The sequence below is a fragment of the Doryrhamphus excisus genome, linkage group LG17 (assembly GCF_037039965.1).
Source record: "Doryrhamphus excisus strain RoL-2023G ecotype Guam linkage group LG17, RoL_Dexc_Guam_v1.1, whole genome shotgun sequence".
Classification (NCBI taxonomy): Eukaryota; Metazoa; Chordata; class Actinopteri; order Syngnathiformes; family Syngnathidae; genus Doryrhamphus; species Doryrhamphus excisus.
Window position 1 is genome coordinate 6,447,912 of NC_136373.1, and position 20,759 is coordinate 6,468,670.

The 20,759-nt window shown below is 41.2% G+C and overlaps 2 protein-coding genes and 1 long non-coding RNA gene across 3 annotated transcripts in view; 2 read left to right on the top strand and 1 right to left on the bottom strand.

The window, feature by feature from the left end:
- LOC144901993 (uncharacterized) overlaps positions 1 to 20,759 on the bottom strand; it is a 27,312-nt gene continuing 6,553 nt past the window's right edge. Inside the window, exons 2-3 of the long non-coding RNA XR_013630206.1 lie at positions 18,146 to 18,191; positions 1 to 389 (exon numbers count right to left, since the gene is read on the bottom strand). This is a non-coding gene — a long non-coding RNA (uncharacterized LOC144901993). The remainder of the gene's footprint in view (positions 390 to 18,145; positions 18,192 to 20,759) is intronic.
- krt18a.1 (keratin 18a, tandem duplicate 1) lies at positions 4,915 to 9,761 on the top strand. Its single transcript, XM_058085703.2, has 7 exons — positions 4,915 to 5,453; positions 7,712 to 7,794; positions 7,958 to 8,114; positions 8,414 to 8,578; positions 8,657 to 8,782; positions 8,936 to 9,156; positions 9,236 to 9,761. The coding sequence occupies exons 1-7, from the start codon at positions 5,007 to 5,009 to the stop codon at positions 9,348 to 9,350; spliced, it is 1,314 nt and encodes a 437-aa protein (XP_057941686.2). The 5' UTR covers positions 4,915 to 5,006; the 3' UTR covers positions 9,351 to 9,761.
- On the top strand, positions 10,582 to 13,767 carry LOC131137584 (keratin, type I cytoskeletal 18-like). The gene is made up of 7 exons (XM_058085704.2): positions 10,582 to 10,968; positions 12,369 to 12,451; positions 12,537 to 12,693; positions 12,821 to 12,985; positions 13,064 to 13,189; positions 13,272 to 13,495; positions 13,600 to 13,767. Exons 1-7 carry the CDS (start codon positions 10,591 to 10,593, stop codon positions 13,724 to 13,726), a joined length of 1,260 nt encoding a protein of 419 aa, XP_057941687.2. The 5' UTR covers positions 10,582 to 10,590; the 3' UTR covers positions 13,727 to 13,767.

The following is a 20,759-nucleotide window of genomic DNA, read 5'->3' on the forward strand; positions in this document are numbered from 1 at the left end:
GGAATTGAAATGGCACAATACAAAGCAAAATCTCATAGAAATGCCTGAACGGACTACAGTTTCTTATCAGCACCTTCTGTTGGTAGAAAATGTGATAATATTGCATGGCACCACAGAAATGTGTTGCCAGTTGCACAATGCTTCAACATAAAAAAACCTGACTTCAGGTTGCTTTTGAAACCATCCAACTATAGCTAAGACTATAGCTTTATCCTTAATGTCCTCCTGCCGGTTATAAGCTATTGTTATTGGTTGATCCTGGAACATGGAGTCACCAACATTCTCTGTAATCTCCATCTTTTATCTTAAACATACTGTGAGTTTGAAACTGGATACCTTCTTCTGTTGTGTCTCTTTGCCGCGGTTTTCTTTTTCCAGGCGTGGCACACCTTTGGAAAAAAACAGACAAAAACACTGCATGATGTTCACCTCAGTTCAACCATCCTAACGATAAATGAGTCATGTTAGGGATGGTTTTGTAACTAATATCTTTCTAAGGAAAATACACATACAGTATTTGATTATTATCTTCATTCATTCATTTTCTACCGCTTATCCTCACGAGAGCCTATCCCAGCTGTCTTCGGGCGAGAGGAGGGGTACACCCTGGACTGGTGGCCAGCCAATCACAGGGCACATATAGACAAACAACCATTCACACTCACATTCATACCTATGGACAATTTGGAGTCGCCAATTAACCTAGCATGTTTTTGGAATGTGGGAGAAAACCCACGCATGCACGGGGAGAACATGCAAACTCCACACAGAGATGGCCGAGGGTGGAATCGAACCCTGGTCCTCCTAGCTGTGAGGTCTGCGCGCTAACCACTCGTACACCGTGCCGCCCTGATTATTATCTTTGTGTCTCAAAACATTTGAACCTGGATGAGAGTCATCAACATTCCTCCGGCCGGACGGAAAGCAATTTCTCAGCCATCAGTTAACAAAATAACTAGCTGTTGACTCACCGACTTCCACAGAAGATGTCATTGATTCATGTTTCAGTCATAATGACAAGCTATATTTCGTCATATTTCTAAAGAAAATTTCAAACATATTCCAACTATATCTTGTAACTGTAATGGTCCAGTAAAATGAATGTGTTTCCTGATGCTAAAAAACTGTGGGGGGGTGTCTAGGATGTTTTTACCCATGGTCAGAAGTCATTGTCTGATGTACCTACTAAGCAGACTGTGCGATTGTTTCTTTGTTTGACCATATCCTCAATGGGAGAAGGACAATTGGGACAGACATCCTGCTAGCAAGAGAATAACACATCAAATATTGAAACAGCAGACATTAAAGGGTTATACTGAACAGTCGTGTCAACATGTAGTTAACGCTTCTACAACTGAACCATCGCACATCAAAAGGGGGGTCCATTTTGCAAAACATGCACCCCTACTGTGTTGTTCTTTTCCTGACAAATACAATACATGTTGGCTGCACCGCGACACCGTGCATGCGCAGGTTTTCTCCGGGTATTGCGGTTTCCTCCCGCATTCCAAAAACAAGCTAGGTGAATTGACGACTCCAAATTGTCCATAGGTATGAATGTGAGTGTGAATGGTTGTTTGTCTATATGTGCCCTGTGATTGGCTGGCTACCAGTCCAGGGTAGGGTATACCCCGCCTCATGCCCAAAGACAGCTGGGATAGGCTCCAGCACCCCCGCGACCCTTGTGAGGATAAGCGGTAGAAAATGAATGAATGAATGAGCCAACAAGTTTACAATCATCATATACATATGATGTAAGGCTGAAAAATGTATGCATTGCATTCATTGGGGCACTGCAATGACATCAGCCTCCCTCCACATTATGGGAAAACTTGGGAAAAATGCTATTGGTACATGTTTTATGTGCCCTGTGATTGGCTGGCCACCAGTCCAGGGTGTACCCCGCCTCTCGCCCGAAGACAGCTGGGATAGGCTCCAGCACCCCCAGTTGACACTGATATCACCTCGTACTTCGGTACGGGAAAAAAAATGTTAATATTTAAAATAAAGAAAAACGAAAAAAAAAAATGTATTATGGAAAGCAGGAAGTGAACAAATGCAACAGTTACTGATTGTAAAAGTACCAGATGGAGGGGTAGGATTTAATAAGCTTTGCTTCTTCCTACTCCTTTTGGACATGTGGAACTGTGAACTGATTATGTGATGCATTCAATTGTAATCTGATACCATAATTTTAACCCCGTAAGACTTGAAATTTCTCACAACATTACTTCAACTTTAGTTGAATCACCTCAAATTTTGAGGGCTGGACAAGTGAGTCTGAAAATTTGAAGCAAGATGGAAGAAAAACATGGCCCCCGGGGTCATAGGCAGACCACGGCAACTTACCTGTAAGTCATTGACCATTGGTCTGATTGAGCAGAACCCATAATATAATAATATAATTTATACATGATTCCAGCACAACCGAGATGCCTCTTTGGTCAGATCATAGCAGAAGGGATTATTTGTTTTTGTGTGATAGGTATTCATTAGATTATTACACCATGTCGATAAAGAGTTTGGTCATAGTGTTTTCCGTATCAAGATGTGAGATGTTTGTATATGTACTCAACACTTACCATGATCACACCAAAATTCCAACACATGATTAATGTCGTAGTTATCAAAGACGAGTCATTCTGACTACTGATTTGTTTTTTCCGGGTCCGGTTCGCAGATTCAGAAGAGAAACCCACACTTCAATCTGCGGCTACCTCTTACACCGGGAGGTCACAGAGGCGTTCCCAGACCAGCTGGTAGGTAGGACCAGTAGGTCTACATGCCCAGAACAATTCACTCAGAAGGCATCCTAACTATAACCAAGGCACTTTTGAATGAGCAGCAGCCCTGCTCTGAGCTCGTCATGGATAGCTGTGTGTCGGTCATGAACGAACGGGTCAAACGAACTACTTATTTTTTGTGAACAGAATGAACCGCCCCAAAATACCCGTTCAGTCCGTTCAGTCGCAAATGCTTTTTTTTTTTGATTGACTGGAGAGTCAGTTCCCCGTTCCTTTTGCAGGGCGGGACTATCTACGTCAGTGGTCTCAAACACGCGGCCCGCGGGCCAAATGTGGCCCGCAGGACACTAGTTTGAGGCCCCCGCCTTGATATGAAAGTTTAATGTTAGTGCGGCCCGTGCAAGTTTGATATGAATGCTGTATGGTATCATGTACCCAGAAAAAATTATTATGTTTGATTAATGTTCATGTTAAAGGTTAAATAACTGTTAATAGGTATCCTCCCTATCCGTGTGGAAGTGGTAAGTTTTTGGCTATTTAAGTTTAAAGGAAATAACTTGAAGGCTACCATTTAGGTCGCTAGCTCTCTAGTTTGCGAGTTAGCATGTGTCTCAAGACCCTGCCGTTGCGCAATATGTTGTAAATAAAAAGAGTATAAATGTGACTATAGTCGTGTTTTGTCATGTCTACAGGGCTCTAATAATGCTTTGTTCATTTTAATCTGAAAAAAATAATTTGTCTACCCACCAACTATATGTGGTTTCTTAAGTTTTTATTATTTGCCGTTTTATTATTATTATTATTATTATTATTATTATATTTATTTATTTATTACTGATTGATTTTCTTCGCTCTGTGGGTGGGTGGGGTTAACTGACTGAAAGACCAAGACCGAGAAATTGACCGACACTGTCGGTGACCTCGTTCATTCCGTTCACAAACAAGAATTAGTTCTTTTGACCCGTTCGTTCATGACCGAAACACCACTAGTCAACAAGTGTTGAGTCAGAACAAACATTAACATGCATGGAACGAACTGACTCGACATGGCTGATCTATCTGGGCACAGGGGAGCTAACGACCATTTGACCGAAATGACAGAAATTAATGAAATGACCGAAATGAAGAGATATTTTTCTGAATGAACCGGAATGATCCAGTTCACAGCCCACCACTACTCACGGATAACCAACCTCCTTATTCTATCTCCTATGGTGAGGAACTCAAATTTCGACCACTTATTCGTATTCGCGACCTTGTTGTTGCAGTCACGACCCAAACCTCATGACCATATGTGAGGGTATAGGAACGTATAAATGTACATATGACATATTTAGTTGATGTTCATTACTTGGACTTTAATGACAAACTACTACAAGAATGCAGTATCTACTCCCAAAGGACAATAAACATGCAAACACAGCCATTTTTTTTTTTACTTCCCGACTGAATGATGAGTCTCCCTTTCAGAGTAAATAGACGGGACATGACCTTACAGTATGTGACTCGACTGACTAAATAGGATCGAGAAACAACTTGGGTAATGATGATAATGACGGGATGTTTCTCAATGCTGAAACTGGGTAGAATGTCGGGTATGTCATTGTTTGTCAAAGGGAGGGAACACAAAAGCGTAATATATTATGCAACCGTATTAAGTGTTTTTTAATAAATTAGGTGTATTTTAAAAATATAAAAACTGTCATAGAGGGCTAATTAAATTTAAAATATAATGTGTTGAGCTACTGTAAATGTTTTTTTCACTATACACATAGAAATTATATATTTTGTTGGATTCTTAACAAATATTATATGACAATATAATAAATAGAGATGGTGGTTAATTGTCTCATGTTTTTGCGTTTAGGTTCATGTGACCTTTACTAGTCAAATTACAACATTTTTTGATGACTCTATGACTTTTGTGTTATGTTGTTTACAGTATGACCCTAAAACTCCATTATTATTACTTTTAGAATGTAATCTAACTTTTAAAGTCCAATATGTTCTCCAACTTAGGACAACCTCTAAAAAGGACAAAAGCACGCTCCAGTATGAGCAGTGCTGCGGTTTGGGCCGGTGGAAAAGGAGGAGGTAACCCAGTCTGAAGGGGAGTGGTCTGAGGGGCGGACCTGGAGGGCCCAAAAGGTTTATATAGTTTAGTGGCTTTCCCTCATTCCGCCTTGTGTCTGTGACTTCCCATTTCAGCCATCCCAGCCTGTGTGCGTCTCTCTCTCTTTTTAAGAGTCTCTTCCTGCAACGATGCAAACCTCCCAGCAGCAGTCGACCTACTCGGTGCGTACCTCTACCTCCGGGAGAGGTCCCGTCATTTGCCCTCCGGCCACCATCTACAAAGCTCCCACCATCCATGGCGGGGCCGGCAGGGCCCGTGTCAGCATCTCATCCAGCATGCGCAGTGGGCTGGGATCTGGAATGGGAATGGGAATGGGAATGGGCCAAGGAGCTGGAGGCTTCTCTAGCAGCGTCCAGGTGAGCAGCAGTGGGGGCAACGCCAACATCATGGGCAATGAGAAGTTCGCCATGCAGAACCTCAATGACCGCTTGGCCAACTACCTGGACACGGTCAGGAGCCTGGAGCAGGCCAACCAAAAGCTGGAGATTAAGATCAAGGAGGCCCTGGCCAAGAGCGGACCCGACTTCAGAGACTACAGCAAGTACCAGGCTATCCTGGATGACTTGAGGAGGAAGGTGAGTGTACTTCATGTGGGAAGAAGGTTGGTTGAGGTCATAGGTCAAATTAATGAATGAAAGTTGGTGTCATTATACAGTATATGACTGGAGCAGGTAAGGGTTAATAATCAGCAATGAATACCTAACAGAGAGTGGAGACTGGGCTCCAGTGGGTCCATGCCCCCTCCATCCCTGTTTCTGTGTGGGGCCAGGAACTGGGGGGGGACGGGACCGGAAAGAGTAGGGAGGAGGAATGTTGGATGGTGAAGGGTCAAAGAAGCAGGAAAACAGTAAACAAACCAAAAAAAGGACTGTATTCTTTGTACTTTATATACTGTATGAACCCACAATAATTATTTTAATAAGAAAAATTAAATCTAATAATATTTGGAAATAACATTTTAAAACAATACATAATTTTTAAAAAATCATAAAAAAATAATAATAAACAACCACAAATATGTTTTTTAATATAAGAAATCTAAACATTTCATATATACTTTAATTATTAAAATCATTCATCATTCATTTTCTATCACGTTTGTCCTCACTAGGGTCTTTGTACTTTATATACTGTATTAACCCACAATAATTATTTTAATAATAAAATAAATCAAATAATATTTGGAAACAACATTTTAAAACAATACATAATTTAAAAAAATCACAAGTAAAAAAATAAAAATAAATAACCACAAATATGTTTTTTTAATATAAGAAATCTAAACATTTTAATAATATTTTAATTATTAAAATCATTCATCATTCATTTGCTATCGCACTTGTCCTCACTAGGGTCGTGGGTTATGCTGGAGCCTATCCCAGTTGACTTTGGCCAAGAGTCTGGCTACACCCTGGACCGGTCACCAGCCAATTGCAGGGTTTTTAATATATTTATTTTATTTTTTTAGGATTATGTTTTTTCCAAAAATATAAAAAATAATAAATACCTATATAATCTATACATGGCGTCTTCTACAGTTTATAGAGAGTATAGTATAAATGCAGTGACAAAGACCACAGACATGAGAAAGGAGAAAAGTGGCCATTTTTCTGTTGGTGGGATGCAAACGTTCAAATGGCTTCATCCACCCCCATTGGAGATAACACAGACTTTTACGTAAGCAACAACCAGAAAGTCAACTACCACCTATGCAAACATGGCCAAGCACACACACACACACACACACACACACACACACTGGCCTGACCTCCATCACCACCATCCACTCATGCAAACCACATGGCCCCCATCCTGTTGGCTAAATATCCTGTTTGTCAGCAGACATGAGCAGTTGACTTTGTGGCAGCCTATCATTGGCTCTTGGATGTCGCTCTCCTTTATCTACTGTATGCTTCCCAAAAGTAAATATGGCCAAACCATATATGTCAGCCAAATGTAAACATACCGTATGTTTACATTTGTGTCACTACCTTTACCGCTGGGACTTAGCAAAACTAATACATCAGCTTTTCTTAAACCTTAAATCTTCAGTAAACTGTATTGAAAAGTTGGAAAATATTTGAATGATTACAAGCAAAACCGCCACAACAACACTATAATGTGCCATGACATAATTTGTTACATTAATCAATTTATGCATATTGTTTGCATATCATAAATAAATAAAAAAAACAAAAGTACATGATTTAACCTAAAAAACTATCACAATTTTTTTAGTACAGGAGTTGTAAAGCAAAACAAAACAAAGCACAAATGCTAAAAATGTTAGCATGCTAACATTAGCATGATAGCGCTAAATGTCCGCTTAAGTTTACAATCATGAAAATTGCAAAAACTGCTCGTATGCTCATGTTAGCATGCTAGCAATGCTAACATTAGCATAATAACCCTCGGCATAATAGTGTCCACCTAACATGCTAATGTTAGCATGCTAACACCTCAGTGTTAGTGTCTACCCATGAAAACAGCTAAAATGCTACTATTATAATGTGAACATGTTAGCAATGCTAAAATTAGCATGCTACCACCAAGCATGACAGTGGTAAGTGTTTAAATACTGTATGTGTCAATACATGAAAATAACGAAAAAAATGCTAGTATGCAAACATTGACACGCTAGCAATGCTAACATGCTAATGTTAGCATGCTAATACCTGGCTTGATAGCGCAAGTTAGTGGTTAGTAGTTAGTGTATATGCACAACGACATTTCTAAACCTATTACCATAAATGTAAACAGATGCTATACCATTCCTATCCCGGTCATCAGTTTCCAATCTAAACATGACTCCACTTTTGTGAACCCGTCGCAGGTGTTTGATGCCACCATGGACAATGCCCGCCTGGTCCTCAACATCGACAACGCTCGCCTGGCAGCTGACGACTTCAGAGTGAAGTAAGACGCCATTGTTTGCTATAAACGAAAAGCAACAGCTGCAGACACGCCCTGTTTTGACTGTTGAATTAAAAGAATAAACACATACTATCATGATTATTATTGTTTTATTTAATGATCGTCACCTCCGAACCGACTCGTAACCAGTCCAGTTCTTTTTCAGATTTGAGTCAGAGTTGGCGATCCGCCAATCCGTGGAAGCCGATATTGTTGGTTTGAGGAAGGTGATTGACGACACCAACATGAGCCGCATGAACCTTGAAAGTGAAATCGAAACCCTGAAGGAGGAGCTGATCCATCTGAAGAAGAACCACGATAATGTGAGTGCAACCACAAATTCGAGTTTTAATTAAAAAACTGCATACAGTGAAAGAAAAACTGATTTTGTTTGATGCTTCTTTTTCGGGAATTATTGTAGTTTTTTTTTTTCTTGTTTTGCCAAGCTGTCAAACTAATCCAATCCATATTTGGCCCGGGAAAAAGGTCAAGGAATAAAAAGTCCCAGACTGTTTTATTATACATACCTCAACAAAGCATGTGATTATATTTCAAAGCCAGGATCTCAACGTGCTTTCATAACAAACTCTATTTCATGTTGTTTTTTTTATTTCTTCTTCAGGAAGTATTGCTGCTTCGCAACCAGATCGCTCAGTCAGGAGTCCATGTAGATGTGGATGCTCCTAAAGGACAGGACCTCGCCCAGATTATGGCAGAGATAAGGGCTAAGTATGAGAAGATGGCGCAGAAGAACCAGGAGGAGCTCAAAGCATGGCATGAATCTCAGGTAAAGTATCCGTAAGAAGTTGAAACCAAGCGTTAAGGACTTTTAACTGAGGTTGAATAATTGGTTTCTTGATTTAAGATGACAGAAGTGCAGACCCAGGTGACCGTAAACACAGAGGCCCTTAAGGGTGCCCAAACAGAACTGAACGACCTGCGCAGACAGCTTCAAACCCTGGAAATCGAGCTGGAATCCCAGAGGAGTTTGGTGAGAAACACTTAGTCAACGCGCGTTTAACTCAACACCGAACTCAGCTCACTGTTGGTATTAAGCTTCACACTCGGATGACCCGTCGCTATGGCGCCCGTCATCAGCCTGCCGGCTTCGCAGATTTTAACCCCTTCGATTCCGCTTCGGTAGAAATTATCCCTGGAAGGCACGCTGAGGGACACAGAGATTCGCTACAACATGGAGATCGAGTCCCTGAACGCCGTCATTCTGGGCTTGGAAGCTGAGCTCACGCAGCTTCGTAACAACATCCAGCTTCAGACCCAGGACTACGAGTCTCTGCTCAACATGAAGATGAAGCTGGAGGCCGAGATTGCGACTTACAGACGACTGCTGGACGGCGGGGACTTCAAGTATGTAGATAACAGATTCCAAAATCGTTAACAGTAGAACCAAATATAATATTTTATTTGTGTTTTTTTCTCTTTTTAGGCTCCAGGATGCTTTGGAGGACCAGAAAACAGTGAAGACCAAAGTGATGACAGTGACACAGACCCTGGTAGACGGAAAAGTGGTCTCCTCCAGCACAGAGACCAAGAACCTTTGAAGACCATTAAACATTCGCAGCATAAATACTATTTGGCATAAATGGTCCAATTGGCTTGTGGCTTCTTAGTTAAACAGCAACTAACCATTAGACTCTAAAACCAGTAATTAGCTTGATCGCTTACGTAAACGACTTCTCCACAGGCTGACTGAATGGAAAAACTGGACCAGAAGAAAACTAACTAAGATCTGTTATTTATTTCATCAAAGATGTTCTGCTATTTATGTTTGCGTGCTGGCCTGCAGATGTCTGCTATCCTCCAAGAAGCCAGCTGATGGATGTTTTAGAACATTTTCACGCAAAAGGGCCATTTTACTGTAAACCATCACCTCAGTTTTCTTTCTGTCCAGTTGTGTCTGTCTTTCTGTCCTGGTGTGGGTTCCTACATATCAATAAAGTTCATTCCAGGAAGTGTTCTGTGCTTCTTCATGTATATCTACAACTGTCTCTTGATATCATTTTCTTTTCCAGAGATGAGCTGGCGCACAAAACAAAACATGTACCAATAGCATTTTTCCCAAGTTTTCCCATAACGTGGAGGGAGGCTGACGTCATTGCAGTGCCCCAATGAATGCAATGCATACATTTTTCAGCCTTACATCATATATGATGATTGTAAACTATACGGTTGGCTCATTCATTCATTTTCTACCGCTTTTCCTCACGAGGGTCGCAGGGGATGCTGGAGCCTATCCCAGCTGTCTTCGGGCGTGACTGGTGGCCAGCCAATCACAGGGCACATATAGACAAACAACCATTCACACTCACATTCATACCTATGGACAATTTGGAGTGGCCAATTAACCTAGCATGTTTTTGGCATGTGGGAGGAAACCGGAGTACCCATGCAAACTCCACACAGAGATGGCCGAGGGTGGAATTGAATCCTGGTCTCCTAGCTGTGACGTCTGCGCGCTAACCACTAGACCACTGTGCCACCATAAAAGTGTTCATGCATTGTGTAAATATTTAGGCTGGTGCGTGTACATCAATCAATTTATGATATCATTTTAGAAACATTACATATCAAGTTGAGTCAACAATATAATCAAAGCTGACTGTTTGCATCACTTGTTTGCGGTGATCGCACAAAGGCTGCGTAAAATGGTTAAAGGTGAGAAAGCAATATAGATAAAGGAGGTGTGGCAGAAGGGGACATATATAAGACACCAGGACTCTTGGACGGTCTTTCAGCCTCAGACGCTCCACTTCTATCAGTGCTTTATATCGAAGTTTAGCCATGGAGACCCTGTTTAGACGCGAATCCGCTCAATTTCTGGGCCCCGGGTCAGTTCCCAAATCATACGCACACAGCGTCAGCGGCGAGGCAGGGGGTGAAGGGACCAGGATCGCCGTCTCCTACAGTGGCAGGGTCTCAGGCAGGTATAACGAACAGTCCTTTGGGAATCTTAAGGGACTGGTAGCCATCGGGAGTGAGAAGGTCGCCATGCAGCAACTGAATGAGCGTCTGGCCAGCTACCTGGAGACCGTGAGAACTCTGGAGAAGGCCAACAGCAAGTTGGAGATCAACATAAGGGAGGCTCTCGAGAAAAGGGGCCCGTCGGATGGGAAGGACTACAGCAAGTATAATGCTATCATTGGTGATCTAAAAGTTAAGGTAAATCTTACTTATTTATTTTAATATCATTATTATGGAGATCGGGCGGGACGGCAGTCGAGTGGTTAGCGCGCAGACCTCACAGCTAGGAGACCAGGGTTCAAAACTAAAACAGCAACAATTAGTGAAATAAGACTGAAGTGGTCATTGTTTGTTCATAAAAAGATATCAACTTTTTATGCTGTTTGAAAAAAATATAGGCTGCACGGTGGACGAGTGGTTAGCTCGCAGGCCTCACAGCTAGGAAACCCGTGTTCAATTCCACCCTCGGCCATCTCTGTGTGGAGTTTGCATGTTCTCCTCGTGCATGCGTGGGGTTTTCTCCGGGTACTCCGGTTTCCTCCCACATTCCAAAAACATGCTAGGTTAATTGGCGACTCCAAATTGTCCATAGGTATGAATGTGAGTGTGAATGGTTGTTTGTCTATATGTGCCCTGTGATTGGCTGGCGACCAGTTCAGGGTGTACCCCGCCTCTCGCCCGAAGACAGCTGGGATAGGCTCCAGCACGCCCAGTTGACGCTGATAATGAGTATGGTCATATCACCTCGTACTTTGGTACGGGACAAAAAAATTCTAAATTAAAAAAAAACCTAAAAAAAACCCTTAAACTGTATTATGGAAAGCAGGAAGTGAACAAATGCAACAGTTACTGATAATGAGTATGGTCATATCACCTCGTACTTTGGTACGGGAAAAAAAATTCAAAATTAAAAAAAAACCTCAAAAAAACCCTTAAACTGTATTATGGAAAGCAGGAAGTGAACAAATGCAACAGTTACTGATAATGAGTATGGTCATATCACCTCGTACTTTGGTACAGGAAAAAAAATTCAAAATTAAAAAAAAAACCTCAAAAAAACCCTTAAACTGTATTATGGAAAGCAGGAAGTGAACAAATGCAACAGTTACTGATAATGAGTATGGTCATATCACCTCGTACTTTGGTACGGGACAAAAAAATTCTAAATTAAAAAAAAAAACCTCAATTTTCTAAAAAAAACTGTATTATGGAAAGCAGGAAGTGAACAAATACAACAGTTACTGATTGGAAAAGACCCTCGTGAGGAAAAAGCGGTAGAAAATGAATGAATGAATGAATTATGGACATCTTTAGTATTAGGGGAGTGGTTCTCTGGCATGGAATGGAATTCTTTGGAAAACTTTGTACTGTGGATGAAAAGCCCTTACTTAACCTTGCCACGTAATGTTAATGCATTTCTTATCTTCTGCTTGGTCCTTTTATGAGTTACTCCACATTCCCCAAAGTTTATTTCTGCCACGTCCTCGAAATCCCAATCGGTTGTGAAAAAAAGTGTGAAAAACAAAAAAAAAAATTAGGATTATATATAATATAGATGAAAGTACACAATCACGACAATTTCTGCACATCTGTTTCAGATTTATGACATGATTAAGGGCAACGCACAACTCGCTATTTCCCTTGACAACGCCAGCCTGGCCGCAGACGATTTTAAGATCAAGTAAGTGCCTGAGCTTTGGAAAAAAAAAAACAGCCTTCCTAAATTCTGAGATTCCTGGATTTTTTTTGTTTTTCTGTGTGACTAGGATGCACTACGAGATGTCCATGCGTCAGGCCGTGGAAGCTGATATCGCAAGACTTCGTAAGCTACTGGATGATACCAACCTGATGCGTCTGCACTTGGAGAGTGACATTGAGTCACTAAAAGAAGAACTGATTACCCTCAGGAAGACCCATAAGATGGTTTGTGTTTTTTGGAGCGTCATAATTCAACCAATCAGAAAACAAGCATTGATAGTGTTTGTTTGACTCTTTGCACAGGATAGGCTTGCTCAGGAAATCACTCCCTGTTTATTTCCCCCTCCTACAGGATGTTGCTGAATTGCGTGCCCAGATCACACAGGCCGGAGTCCATGTGGATGTCGATGCCCCTAAAGGCCAAGACTTGGCCCGGATCATGAACGAGATGAGGGCAAAGTATGAGAAGATTGTGTTGAAGAACCAGGAGGAAGCCAAAGCATGGCACGAGTCCCAGGTAGTGTTTAAGACTGCCGTTAGTTTGCAACCATTAATCGATGAAAACAGAACTCTGTATGTTCGATATTGTGTGCAGATGACAGAGGTGCAGGTCAAAGTAACTGAGAACACCACAGCCCTAAAAGAGGCCACGACGGTCATGTCTGAAACCAAGAGGAAGTATCAGACCTTGGACATTGAACTGCAGTCACAACGGAGCTTGGTATCAGCTTTTTCCCCGTCTATCTTCTGTAAAAAAGCCAGAAAATTGATAACTGAAATAACCTTTTTCACCGGTTTAACAGTTGGCGTCCCTGAAGGCCACTCTAAGGGACGTAGAAATGCGCTACAACGTGGAGATGGAGAAGTACAACCTGATACTCCTGAGGTTGCAAGAGCAGCTCACCGATCTACGTAATGACATTCTCAGAGACACAACAAAGTACCAGCACCTTCTCGACATCAAGGTCAAACTGGAAGCTGAGATCTTAGAATACCGGAGGTTGTTGGAAGGAGAAGTCAACGTGAAGTGAGTTGAAGCGAATATGACAGGAAGCTTGGAATAGCGTAGAAAACCAATTATGGTTATTTCACAACTAAAACCGACTTCTGTCTGTGTTCATTTTCCCCCAGCATTGACGTTGTGGACAAAAAGAAGACGGTCCAGACCCAAGTTCTGACAGTCACTCAGACTCTTGTGGACGGCAAAGTGGTGTCAGAGAGCAGGGATGTCAAATCCAGTCAACAAAATGTTGTCTGAGTAAAAGCCCAAAGAAAGAAATATGGAAATAAAATAAAAGAACCGATACCAAGTTGTGTTTTTTTTGGGCTGAATTAAATGACGCTATTATGACCTTTTCACATGACGATAAATAATAGGGATGAGCGAGTTCACCCATGCAAATTATCTGTATATGGAAGTGGGCGGGGCATACATTGAAAGCGGGTGTGGTTTAAATTGCAATATATGCATGTGCAGGCTTCCATCTGTACATTATTTTAAGTCTGCTAGTTTGCTATATGTATTATTACCACGTTATATGTAGTATATGTACTGTGTATGTGTGTAAGTGATCTGTAAGACTTCATTCATGTTCTACCTCTTATCCTCTGGAGCCTATCCCAGCTGTCTTTGGGCGAGAGGCGGGGTACACCCTGGAGTGGTGGCCAGCCAATCACAGGGCACATATAGACAAACAACCATTCACACTCACATTCATACCTATGGACAATTTGGAGTCGCTAATTAACCTAGCATGTTTTTGGAATGTGGGAGGAAACCGGAGTACCCGGAGAAAACCCACACATGCCCAATGAGAACATGCAAACTCCACACAGAGATGGCCGAGGGTGGAATTGAACTCGGGTCTCCTAGCTGTGAAATCTGCACGCTAACCACTAGTCTGTAAGACTTATTATTTAATCATTCATTCATTCATTTTCTACCGGTTTTCTTCACAAGGTACACCCTGGACTGGTGGCCAGCCAATCACAGGGCACATATAGACAAACAACCATTCACACTCACATTCATACCTATGGACAATTTGGAGTCGCTAATTAACCTAGCATGTTTTTGGAATGTGGGAGGAGTACCCAGAGAAGCATGCAAACTCCACACAGAGATGGCCGAGGGTGGGATTGAACCCTGGTCTCCTAGTTGTGGGGTGTGCACGCTAACCACTCGACAGCTGTGCCGCCTGTACATTATTTTAAGTCTGAAATTGACCTGTATTGATGAGAGGTTGCTATATGTATTATTACCACGTTATAGTATGTGTACTGTGTATGTGTGTAAGTGATCTGTAAGACTTATTATTTAATTTTTTTTAATGATGATGTTATTTTGGTGATTCATGCAATAATGGTAAACAGGGAAATCATCTGTCAGGCTTTTCTAAAAAAAAAAACGATTGGTACTTCAAGCAAAGAGCCAAATTAGGTTCAGGTTTTGAGGTTTACTATACACTTGCACAGCTACTGCCATTACATATTTATTTGTCATGAATATAATAGCATAGGCAGCATATGTTTTTATTATATTCACTACAATATATAAATATACACCCATTTTGTATGCAGCAATTCAGGAGAAGAAGACATTCACAGTACTGTATGAAGGTTGCATGCGGCATCCAATATGTCGGAACAGGAAAATGGGAACACAAGCGGCCGTCTGGCTTCCTGCCAGCATCCTCTCAAGGAAATTCTTTCAGCTTCTGACAAATTCCCACTCTGACCTTGAGTATTTCAGTCGTGTCCTGTATTAGACAGAAGCCATATTCCCATGCCTTGTCCAAGCAAACCATGTTCCTAGCCCTGCCTGCTATTTTGACACGGACACTGACCTCTTTTGGGAATGTCATGTTATCATGTGGTTAGAGAGCAACAGAGCTTGGAACTTTGAAACATATTAGAACTAAATTAAGGCACGAGTTTCACCAAAAATAAGATATTCCTCAGCTCCTGATATCAAATTCTGAGCTAAACTAAAAAAAAACATGGTTAAGCTGAAATATTCAGGCAGCCAAAGTGGAGTTGGAGCAAGAGGAGCGATGGGATGTAGCTGAAGACATTTAGGATTTATAGATAGAACGGATAAGGAGTATCTGCATGCCTGTCATTCCTCAGTGGGCCCCCGTAAAGAGCTGCGTGAACAATACCTCAGTCTCTCTACTAGGAGACACACCGATGTGTGCTTAGAAGTTATACTTTAAGCAGGAGGAAAGGCTCGACCTCACCAGGAGGGTCAACATTCATATAGACTCAATGACATTAAGTCCTCAGGATGCTAAAATGCCTAACATCACCATCGGAGAAACCTCAGTCAAAGCTGGTAGGTTCAGTGGGGTGTGAAATAAATATATTACTATTAGTAAGGGGACTGTACCACAATTAGGCTTATAATCTGAATAAAATGTAATAATGGGGGCGTGGCACAGATATATTATTGGGTATAAATTATTAGGTGACCGCTTTTAGCTTCTCTTTGGTCCTGGAGTCTGATTAATGCAGAACCAACAACATTAGCCACGTTTACATGAGGAGTTTTTCTCTTTCCGAATGATCTTTCCGAAAGCAATGGTATCCATGGAAAGGAATATTCCAATCTCTTGTCTACATGCGCCGCTATAATCAACCAGAATAGTCAATGAGGCATACGCAGTAAAACGTAAACATCAACATCACGTGATACCGACTTCCTCGAGTTTTTCTTTCACTTGTTGGAATAACTCCGTATTGCCAGTTTTTCCTTCGTCCAGTCTTGAAATTTAGTTTGAATCAAAAACAAACTTTCCACAGCAGTCCAGTGCCGATTGCTCACCTCCATTTTTTTAAATCGAAGAACGTCTCGAGCTGCGTGTTACGTCATATCTCAGCATTCGCTGAAAGAACGCAATGAGAACAGGAAAAGATAAAGTTCAATCTTGCTAATATTTTATAAATAAGCTCATGTTTTATATAGATACTATATATTTTCTTTTTTAATAAAACTGGACTTATGAATAAAGTATAAGAAGGGTTTAGATTCTGTTCCACAGATGGCGCTAATGCACACGAAAGCTGCTTGCCAACCGCCAATAAACAACAGAAGAAGAAAAACACCACGAAGAAGAACACAGTCTGACAACTTTCCGTTTGAGCGGGTACAAGATACCTCAATCGGATTGGGGAAAGGAATATTCCACCCCTGTGAATCCCATTATTTACTCATTCGGATTGGCACTTTTTTTTCGGAATGAGGTGTATACAAAGCTTACATTCTTTCCCTTTGAGCAAATAACCCGAATGCAATTGGAATATTTGGGTCCATGTAAACGTGACTAATGAGACGTTGTGTGCTGCAGTGGAATTAAGTTTAATTTTAACTTTGGCAATAATTGACAACATGTATGGTCAGTCAGGAATCTTACTCCTTAAATGGGAACCACACTTTTTTGAAACATCAACACATACAGTATTTCTTTCCCTTTTCTGTGCATTCTAGCCTGAGAAAACCATTTAATATAAGCTAGCTAACAATGGCCGTCATCCATTTCCACAAATGTACATACATCGTTGTACATTCTATCTGTAGCAATGTAACCATGCAAGCTTGATATAAAGTAGTAGTATTTACAAAGCAGTCCCGCAAAGCATGCTGGGAAGAAGACACTACAATCATTTCCTGAACCCCTAGTGGGGTGATGCTAAGAACAATTATATTTTCATTCATTCATTCATTCATTCATTTTCTACCGCTTTTCCTCACGAGGGTCGCGGGGGGTGCTGGAGCCTATCCCAGCTGTCTTCGGGCGAGAGGCGGGGTACACCCTGGACTGGTGGCCAGCCAATCACAGGGCACATATAGACAAACAACCATTCACACTCACATTCATACCTATGGACAATTTGGAGTCGCCAATTAACCTAGCATGTTTTTGGAATGTGGGAGGAAACCGGAGTACCCGGAGAAAACCCACGCATGCACGGGGAGAACATGCAAACTCCACACAGAGATGGCCGAGGGTGGAATTGAACCCTGGTCTCCTAGCTGTGAGGTCTGCGCGCTAACCACTAGACCGCCGTGCCGCCACAATTATATTTTCTTCAAATAATTTTAATAATACCAGAGAATATCAGTGTATTTGAGATTCCTATAAATGGTTAAATATGATTTCATGTCAGTGTTGCATGCATATTGCATCACAGAGTTCCTAGTTACTGTTTTGTTTTGTTTTTTTGTTCTACTTGGCAGACAAGAACTTGGCCTTCAACAGCACCTCCGTGAGAAGTTATCAGCGGCTGTGAGTACTTCAGATAAACAATTTAAATTGGACTTTCCTTTCCATTCAAAACTATCAGACTAAGTAAAAGCGCTGCTGTTTCATCTCCGCCTCCCTTTTTCTGCAGTAAAACAGTTAACGGGCTTAGCCTTAGACACACACCATGAATCATTTCTCTTCACTTTTACCGTCACACATCTGCTGGGTGTGTTTCATAAGAGTCCCTGGATGTCCTCCCAGTGAGGAGGAGGGTGCGTGTGTGTGTGTGTGTGTGTGAGAGAGAGAACAAGAAAACGTGAAGCCAAAATAAAGTCAAAGTAAACAAACTGCAGTAATGATGGAGTAACTAAACATTCACTAAAATTATTGATAAAAGCTGTTTTGATAGTAGAACTAACAAGATATGTACTTACTGGAAGGACGAACACTTGGTTGCTCAGCAACATGAGAATTTTGGTCCTGCGGAAATAAAGACAGAGTAAATAAACAAATTTTACCATCGGGTTTCTGGGAAATAAATACAGTTGAACCATTTTCGGAGGCGACTGAAACATGATTCCCATCGGATATAATGGAAATAGAAATAATCTGCTCCGGATTCAAACTGTAGCCCTCATAAAACCTTATCATGAACTTTCTCAGCATGAGACAATTGGAGAAAAAAAACAGTAAAAAGTGGAAAAGTAGAGCTAACTCGCATTTTTTTAAATCAAATACAGTGTACCATGGTTGTACAATACCTTGGTTAAAGTCCTAACCTAATCTAGGTTATCACATTTTTGGTTAACAACCAAAATGTTTATTATCATGAACTTTCTCAGCATGAGACAATTGGAGAAAAAACACAGCAAAAGTGGAAAAGTCGAGCTAACTCACATTTTTTAATCAAATACAGTGGTATAACTTGGTTAAAGTCCATCTTGGTTATCGCATTTTTGGTTAACAACCAAAATGTTTATCTTGACACGCGCAAGACGAAATCTCGCGTATTTGCGTGTGATTGTGTAATACTTTGTGGGCCACGAGTGCAGCATTTGTAGAGACTTAAAAGAGATTTCCAGTTACTGTTCATTTTGCAGCTATCGATGAGCATGATTGTGTAGCACTGTGGAGGCTGACGTCAATGCAGACACACAAACAAGTTGTAAGTGAAAGGAAAGCAGCTTAATCTTGAAAATAATCAATGTCATAAATCCAACAGAGGTGATAGCCAGGGCACGGTTATCGGGGTTGGGGTTGGGTGGGGGAGGGGCGGGGCAGAGATCAGCCTGAGTAAGACCAAAACTAGGCAATGCGCCACCACCTGATCCCTTTCGGTTTTCATTTTACAGGCATGTTGCATGGGGGGTGTTGAGAAGGGAGAAACCTGATGGGGGGAAAAAAATAAGACTGAAGAGCTGACTCAGCTTAAACTCAATACTTGTGCCTAATTCGTCTTTTGAAAGGAACCCAAAAACCACCAGAAACTCCTTGAACCGAAAGTGACAAGGTAGAGAATTATGATTTGTCCTCTACTAAAAAAAAATGCAATAAAACAATAACTGATAACATAAAATGCACAATGGACTATTTACTCATTAACCGTGATGCTCTTTAAATAAGCGTAGAGTAAGTTTATTTATATTGCCCTTAATCACATAAGAGTCTCAAAGGGCTTTACAAACTGGCAACAATCCACAACATCCGTGGATCTGAACCCCCACCCCATACTTTCCAGGATGCAATGGATGTGGAGCGGGCAACACATGTATACAAAATAAATTCAAATATCATATTAGTCCAGTTCATAGACGTGGTTAGGGTTAAAGTTGGTTAGTCGCGGGTCTTTTGGAACAAACTGGACCCTCTGTGGCAGCACCTCTAAGACGTGGACCACCTCAGATATGGTCCCATTCTGTCCGGGCGAGTTCCAAACAACAAAAGGACAAAAGGGACAGGATATTTGGCTTCTGTTTCGGAATGTGGTTGTCAAGCACCTGTGCCCACCAAGTGTCCCTTTAAAGTAAATTTACTGTAGGGAAGAAGCCAGTAAATATTTAAATGAGGGGTGCATTTAACTCATGAGAAAATGTCTCTTAATAGTAACAATAGTGATGGTCATGAACACAACAGCATGAAGACTTGTTTGCAAACTGATGCTGAGTACTCAGAATCACAGTTTGTACCTTAAACTGACTTTTATACACTGGAAAAATATTTTTTTTTAGTCCAAAGACACCCCCACACCTCACGTTCTCGCACTCTATTACAACACAAAGGTACTCTAACGCCATCTTTACAAATTTTGCAAAAGCAAAAACAACAAAGAAAAGAACAAACAGTGTTGGACTATGGAAACCTAACTCTTTAGGTGTCTCTGAATTATGGCGGAAAAGCAATGGGAGGGCGACTGGTTGCTGGAGAGATTCCAACTCGCTTCCAAGGCAACGACAAGGTGCCCTTGAGCAATGTAACAAACTGCCAAATCCTTTCATTGCTTGTGTGTGTGTGTGTGCCGCTTGACACCTGAAACCCTTGATCAAACACCCGTTGACTTCACCTTAGCTTAGCTAGCTCACTCGTTCACGCATATGTTATTGTAGTCGGCCATTTTTTATCTATTTATTCTTCTTTACTCATCCTCATTATTTGGTCTATAATAACTTTTAACCCATTCGAACAAATCCGACATAAAAAAAACGGACATTCACAGCTGCGGCTGTGGGCAACATCCTTTTTAAGGCAAGGTAATTCATGAAATAAAGTAGTTACTGCTGTTGTAAATATAAGTGAATACTTCAATGACTAATGTTACATTTCACACTTATATTGGGTATTGTAATAATAAGACACTTGGCAACCACAAGTTAGGTGCTGTCGCCTACAGGAAGTGCTTGGGAAAAGGGAAATATCCACTTCCAACAGGAGGCTGTTGCATTCAAGGGCCGGTTATAAGAGCTTCACTCCCTCTAGTGTTTGACAACTTTTGCACAAAATGAGTAAATATACAGTATGTCATCATAGGGGAAGAATCTGCTGTTTAATCAC